The 7577-nt window shown below is 54.0% G+C and overlaps 1 protein-coding gene across 1 annotated transcript in view; it reads right to left on the bottom strand.

Annotated features, from left to right (window-relative positions):
• SLC22A1 (solute carrier family 22 member 1) overlaps positions 1-6885 on the bottom strand; it is a 41416-nt gene extending 34531 nt beyond the window's left edge. Inside the window, exons 1-2 of the mRNA XM_040238928.1 lie at positions 6394-6885; positions 784-887 (exon numbers count right to left, since the gene is read on the bottom strand). Coding sequence (XP_040094862.1) covers positions 784-887; positions 6394-6789 — 500 coding nt within the window. The 5' untranslated portion in view covers positions 6790-6885. The remainder of the gene's footprint in view (positions 1-783; positions 888-6393) is intronic.
• Positions 6886-7577: the final 692 nt, after the last annotated feature.

The raw sequence follows: 7577 nt of genomic DNA, 5'->3' as shown, positions 1-7577 counted from the left end.
CTCATACGCAAGATTTAAGAAACAAAACAAATATAGCTTCTAATGACAATTATCTACTCCTGAAAATAGATAAATAAATAGATAAATACTAAAAATATTCGTGACGGAACCATTCACTCTACCTACTTCTCACATGCAAAGATGATTAACACGCTTTAGGGAAATACTTCGGGGGGAGAAAGAGCTGTCCACACACAAAAATCCACTTCCTCATCTCTCATCTCCAACCTCCCACTGACACTGTCCTTGCTCACCAGCTTCTACATGTTGAACTTCTCTCTGCATACCCTCTTCTAGCTTATCTCAAACCTGGTTTATCGCTTTAAATACAAATTACTGGTGGAAAATCCCAAATATTTAACTCCAGCCTGAACCTTATGTATCCAACTGTCTACTTGGCAACTCTTCTCTGTCTCACAGGCTGCTCTGAAACACATCTCCTAAAAGCTGCAGAGGAGGATATTCTTAAACCTCTCTGTCTCAAATAATGGCCCTGCCCCCCTCCACCCATCTGCCAGAAGCATAATCCTTGGCTTTCTGCCCCCTCCCTCTGAGCCCTGCATCCCAGCTACACAAACCTGCCTGCGGTCTCAACCTCTGAAGTCCCCCCTAAGTTCCCAGCTTCCCCCCATCGTCTTGCCCCACATGGCCCCGCACTCCCTACCATGTCGAGTCTCAAGTTCTGCAAAGATTCCCTCTGGCCACTTCTCCCACCTCCGGCCGCTGAAGTCCCTTCTCCCCACGGTGTTGACTCTGTGCTTGGTCGGATCCACCTTTACATACCTGTCTGCGATGTAGCCGACTCCCAGAGAGCCCAGGAAGAAGCCCAAGTTCACACAGGACTGAAAGAGGTCGACCTTCCAAGAGTCATCACACACCAGGTTAAACTGCGGGTCGGAAGGGCCAAGACATACAAGACCATTTGTAAGTTAAACTACACCTACCATTTTCCCTGCAGAAAATGTCAACACACTACACAAAATGTGGGATCCCGGGGCCCCTCACAGCCTTTCCTTTCACCACATTTTCACAAGACAAATGCAAGTGTCATTATATGCCTAATATCTTTATCTTGGGTTTACCCTCAATATGCACTAATTAAAGAGTCTGTTGCCAGGTATCCCTGATAGCTGTCAAAGGACAGGGTGGCCAAGTGGTAAGGTTTCTAAAGAAATACAGCAAAGTAATTATCCAAAAACGAAAATGATGTAAAATAAATATGATGTGTTTCCCAGAATTGGTAAAAACCCTTAATTAAGAAAGCTGAGCGCCAAAGAATTGATGCTTTGAACTGTGGTGTTGGAGAAGACTCTTGAGAGTCCCTTGGACTGCAAGGAGATCCAACCAGTCCATCCTAAAGAAAATCAATCCTCAATATTCCTAAGAGGGATTGATGCTGAAGCTGAAATTCCAATACTTAGGCCACCTAATGCAAAGAACTGAGTCATTGGAAAAGATCCTGATGCTGGGAGGGATTGTGGGCAGAAGGAGAAGGGGACGACAGAGGATGAGATGGCTGGATGGCATCACCGACTCGATGGACATGAGTTTGAGTAAGGTCCAGGAATTGCTGATGGACAGGGAAGCCTGGCGTACTGCAGTCCATGGGGTCACAAAGAGCTGGACATGACTGAGTGACTGAACTGAACTGAATCACGTTTTATTCCATAAATTCTACCCAATAATTGTGTAAATTTGTCATGGCTGATGGCACTGTGAGTATCAACGTGAGCATTTCTTAGCAAAGACGCAGAGGCCAGCTGGTGGGGGCTTCTGGGGAGCAGCCCTGTGCAGCCTTGCATGCTGAGGGCCTCGGTCTCCTGTCTGGAAGGCATGTGTGGAGCTGCTCCTATCACCCACTGTGGGCGCTGCAGGGAGAATCCATGTGCCCGTGGTTTAGTCGATACTGAACCATTTAACTTTTTAAATGGAGGCTTTACTTTTTGTTGTTCAGTCGCTCAGGCATGTCTGATTCTTCAACTCCAGGGACTGCAGCATGCCAGGCTTCCCTGTCCTTTACTATCTCCTGGGATTTGCTCAAATTTATATCCATCGAGTCAATGATGCCATCAAGTCCGTGATGCCATCGAACCATCTCATCCTCTGTCACCCCCTTCTCCTCCTGCCCTCAATCTTTCTCAGCATCAGGGTCTTTTCCAGTGAGTTGGCTCTTCTCATCAGGTGGCCAAAGGATTGGAGTTTCAGCTTCAGCATCAGTCCTTCCAGTGAATATTCAGGGTTGATGTCTTTTAGGATGGACTGGTTGGATCTCCTTGTAGCCCACGGGACTCTCAAGAGTCTTCTCCAACACCACAGTTCAAAAACATCAGTTTTTTGGTGCTCAGCTTTCTTTATGGTCCAGCTCTCACTCCAGGTGTTTATTCCCTTGAAAATTCAGCTGGAAGCACACCGCCCTGGGGAGTTTCTCCTGCTGCTCTTTGGTTTGTCTGCGGCCCTGGGCCCTGTCAGTGGAACTCGGGAGAGGCCGCTCCTGGGAGTTGTTATCTCGCTGGCCCAGGTCAGCCTCTCCAGCGGCCTCTCTGGAGCCTCCACCTACGTCACCCAGGACGATGTTCTGTGCGTACTAGATGCCCCCAAAGCCACAGGGCAATGGTTTGGGGGTGTTTGTTCTACTCTTTGCAATCAGCATCTTTGTAAGATGTCTCTGCCACCCTCCCTGAAATGCCCTGTGTGCCATTCTGCTCTGGGGGCGTGCAAAAGCCAGGGAGCTCATGGAACTGGAGGAAGGGGGGCCTGGTCTTCCCTACTGACGCCGCCTCCCTTAAGAACTCTGCCCCCAGCTACGCCAAGGGGCTCTGTCTGCAGGCACCTGCCTGCCCCCTGTGATCCCAGACCCAGCCACTGTCCTTGGGGCCCCTCTGTGCCCCTAGGAAGACAGAAAGCCTTGGGTTTGTACAGGGGGCACACAGGATGGGGTGGAGTCTCCTAGGTCGGGTCCCTCTCCCTGCTGGGACTTCACTGGGGATTTCTCCAGGGCCAGGCTGTATGGTGGACGTGACCCATAGAGCAGCAGGCTGGCCAAGCTCACGGGGCACAGAGTCACCCAGCGTCCTCGTTAGAATCCAGGTTCCCGTGGGTTCTGTCTCAGCAGATCATGGGTTGGAATCCAGGTGATCCCAGGGATCAGGTGAGTTGGGAAACCAGCACCTTCCTGCCCCAAATGGACCCTGACCTCTGCCCTCAGGGTGGGGAGGGACGGGGAGCTGGGTGTTCAAAGAGATCAGCTCATCGTCTTTCCTTCAGCCAATTCCAACGTCCAAGGCAAGGCCATGTTAAAGATTATTTCTGCAGAAATGAATAACTAGGGAGGGTTCTCCCCCAAATAAGCTTCAGCTTAGGCTAAGGGGAGGAGGCAAAAGTTGGTGTGAAGCAGTGGGAAGGGTGAGTCAGAGGAGGCGCGTTCCGCCCAGGAGAAGCGGTCCTCCACTCCTGAGGCCCCGCGTCTCATCGCCTACATCACCTCCAGCTGGGTCCCACCCCAAGTACACTAGTGTGCCCCCAGCTGAGCCCTAGCCACAACCCCAAACCGTCTCCCCCAGCCCTCCCCGGAGTGTGTGGGTCCCACCATCAGCCAGTCGGGGCTGTGTCCCCTCCCCAGGCCCCCGCCCAGCCCAGGCCCCCCACATTCATGACCTGCTACTTCCCTGTGTCCCAGCCTCATTGTTCAGGGTCTCAGCCGCCCTGCCTCCCCGGCCAGGACCCTCTGGCAAATCGGGCTCCTCCTCCTCCCCAACCCCTGCCAGGTCTGCGTCTCTAAAATCGATCCTTCTTTTTGATCCTGTGACAGCCGCGTTGACTGACAGCCCTGCCAGGGCCCATGTCGGCCTCTTCCAGCTCTCCCCACCTCTGGGGAGCGTCACCCCCACTCCCCACCAGAGCCTGGACCATTCCCAAGGTCCAGTGAGGACTGTCTTCTTCCTCTGCCTGAACTGCCACTTGGCACAAAGGTAGGGTTGCCAGTTTTAGAGCAAAAAACATATGGGGTGCCCCTCCGAACTGGAATTTCAGATAAACAATACTTTTTTTTAGTACAATCATGTCCTCAGCAGTATCTGAATCCCCAGCCTCAGCTGTCAGTATCAAATGTTATGCAATATCTCGGACCTAATTATCCTAAATAAATATTCGTTGTTTACCCAAAATTCAAATTTAATGGGCATCCAGCATTTTATCTGGTGACCTGATGTAAGGTCTCAGCACTCTGGCCCAAAGCTGAGCCACCACCATTCTGTTCATGACTCCTCTACTGAATTCCAGTCAATTCAACAACTATTGCTCCCTGAACGCGGTCCCTGTCCCCTCTCCCCTGAGCTTCGGTTCACACTCCCCGACGCACCCTGTTTGCTCCCCTAGCAGCTCAAAATACCACCCTGGGCCCCATTCAAATACTCGGTCCTAAGGACGTACTGTGTAGCACAGGGAATTATACCTGATATTTTGTAATAACCTAGAAGGGAAAAGAATCTGAGAAAAATAGATATCTATGTGTATATAACTGAGTCAGGGAGGTGGCACAGTAACCCACTCCAGTGTTCTTGCCTGGAGAATCCCATGGACAGAGAGGAGCCTGGTGGGCTGCAGTCCGTGGGGTCGCAAAGAGTCGGACACGACTGAAGCGACTTAGCCTGGGACGGCATAGCTGAATCACCTTGCCTGAAACTGACACAATACTGTAAATCAACTACACTCCAGTGTAGAAAGTCTGCCGCCTCCTGCGGGAAGACCCCAGCGGCCAGCTGAATGGTAAGGTCCCCCTCCTTGTCTGAGACACTGATCTTATTCTCACGGTCACCACCCCTCCCTTGCTCCCTGGAGACTGCAAATTCCTTGAACCTCACGGGCTTCTTCTGTGTCCCTCCTGGCATCATACCCAGTGCCAGAACAGAGGAAAAGCTCAGGACATGGTTACTGAGGGAATAGATGGAGGAGTGAATGGATGAATTCATGCATCTAGCTGATCCTTTCCAAGCAGAGTGTGCCTCAGCCAGAGAGAACAATACATCCCCGTCTGGGTCTGTGTTTAGATTCCCAGCAAGAAGTACGGCCAGTTCAGCATCCCTGGGAGGCGAGTCCTCTACCTGGACATCTGCGGTTGGAGGACGGTTGGAGACAGAATGTCTGAGCAAGGGCACCCACACCTGCTCTCCACCCCCCAAGACAGCAGGCCGTGGGGCAGGAGGAGTGGACACAGCGCTTTTCTCCAGCTAGACGTGTGCTGCTCAAGCCACTCAGCTACCTTGTTTCAGGTGAGCAGTTTGCTAACAGACAGACTATGCATAGTTCTGGTCTGTGGCTTTACCAAATGGCTTCCCTGGTGGCTCAGATGGTAAAGAATCTGCCTGCAATGCAGAAGATCCAGGTTCAATCCCTGGGTCGGGAAGATCGGCTGGAGAAGGAAATGGCAACCCACTCCAGTATTCTGGCCTGGAGAATCCCATGGACAGAGAAGCCTCGCAGGCTACAGTCCATGGGTTTGCAAAGAGTCAGACACGACTGAGTGACTAATGTGTCTAAATGTCTCCTGTGACTTCACCAAGCGACCTTGAGGTCAGTTTCCAAGTGCCCATGCTTGACACAGCATAGCATTTTCCAAAGGGCCCATGAAGGAAAGAAATCTGCTGGCTTCTCGGTAAGATAGTCTCAAAGCAAATGCTCAGATAACCCACTAACCTATCCAGGCAAGTGCTCTGCCACCATCCTGCTCTCCTGTGGGCCATGGAGGGGACACCCAGTGCAGCTGGGTGCTGGACACCCAGGGGTGCTGACCCGGCCACTCTTCTGGATTGTCTGATCAGCACCTTCGCCGTCCTCGGCTGACCCCTGGGAAGCAGGGCATTGTCATCACTGGTTTACTGATGAGGGAACTGAGGCTCAGAGAGGCTGAGTAATCTACACAGCGACACTCAGCCAACTCGGGGCATGGCGGGGCTCAATCGGACTCCAGGGCAGCTTCCACACCGCTCAGAGACCAGCATTGAGCTGTCACATGTCCACGGCTTGTGAATGGAGGGAGGGGGCCTCGCATCTCTGATGGTGGGGCCGCTGGCCCCCAGGTGGATTCTGCAGGCCCGTGGAGAAGCCAGTGGGGCAGAAGGGTGAGGGAGCCAGTCTCCCTCCCTGGGGGTCCCCCATCCAAGAAGTCCAGCTCAGCCAGGCAGGCGATGTTGTCTCTGAGCCCCAGTTCCCTCCTCTAACACCCAGGGTGTGCGGAGGATTGAACAAGGGACGAACAGCAGTGCCCGGGACGGAGTTCAGAGAGCACGACCTTGCTGCCTCTTTGCTGATGTGGGGTCGAAGCCTGTAGGATCCATCATGTTTCCGCTCTGCCCTGAAACCTGCATCATCATCCCCGCAGCGAAGGCCCACTCTTACCTCAGTCACAATGGAGGAGCCGGACGTGTCGTACACCCAGCCCTGCTCGCAGGGGCCCAGGGGCAGGGCGCTGCCATTGGCGGCCAGGCCTGCCAGCGGGTCCAGGCAGCCGAGGGCGCTCTGGTTCCAGTCCACCTCGTAGCGGAGGCACTGGCCCTCGGGCCCCGGGCCCGGCACCGTGTAGTTGAGCTCCTCCGCCAGGCTCCAGCCGCATCGCCGGCTCAGCTCCGCCACCCCCGGGCTCCGGCAGCGGTGGTCCGGGGTGAAGGCCAGGAAGACAATGCCCACATAGATGGGGGCGAAGGCGGCTGAGAGCAGGCATAGGATCAGGAAGGTTTGCTTCTGGAACCAGCCGAACTCCCCGACCTGCTCCAGTACGTCATCTACGGTGAGCATGACTGAGCCTCCACGCACATCGCTCTGAGCGGACAACAGCAGCCACAGGGCCCGGGGTCAGGGTCTTATGTGGGTTTCTCTGCAATGGGCTGGTCTGAAGTCGAATTGCTGTCTAAGCATCTTGGCTTCTGCCCTTGGAAGCCAACCAAGTTGGAAACAATCTTTCACCCGCAGGGCAGGTTTCAGACAGGGATAGGAGGATGATGATTGGTCAGACTGCTGGGCTGGGGGAAGTCACCTGGGCTGAGGACCTGATTCTGTGCCACTGGGGTTCCCAGAGCCAACGGAGTGAGCGAAGGTGGCCATGACCCTCCCAGCAGTCTCTCTCAGGCTCTTCCAGAGATCCTCTGCTTGAAAGCTGTTTTATCATCCAGGTAAACAAGTACAGCACACTGCTGTCGGACCTGCTACTCACAATGGGCTGTCTCAAGCAGTGTGCATGGAGGGTCTGGCCATGGGCGATGGGAGAGCCACGCTTCCCAGACTGACTCACTTCCCTACGTCCTTGTCCCAGGGTAGGACGACTGCCTTCTCCGGGACCCACAAAGGACTTCTCCTGGCGTCACTATGTCCGCAGGCAGGCTCCTGGCTGCTGGACTGTGATGCACCCACCCTGAATCCCTAGGAAAGTGGGCCACAGGGGCCCTCTGAGCCCTCGTTCCCGGGACCCTCATTTCTCTGCTCCGTGGACGTGGGGAGCTGGCCCCAAGCCCAGCGGTGCACCAGCTGCTCTGGTGAGACAGGAGGAGGCTGCAGCTCTGCAAACTACTTCCCTACTTGGGCTGAGC

This window comes from Oryx dammah, unplaced genomic scaffold (genome assembly GCF_014754425.2).
Source record: "Oryx dammah isolate SB20612 unplaced genomic scaffold, SCBI_Odam_1.1 HiC_scaffold_4, whole genome shotgun sequence".
In the NCBI taxonomy this organism is placed as follows: domain Eukaryota; kingdom Metazoa; phylum Chordata; class Mammalia; order Artiodactyla; family Bovidae; genus Oryx; species Oryx dammah.
Note: the sequence above shows the minus strand (reverse complement) of the source record. Positions and strands in the feature narration are given on the sequence as shown.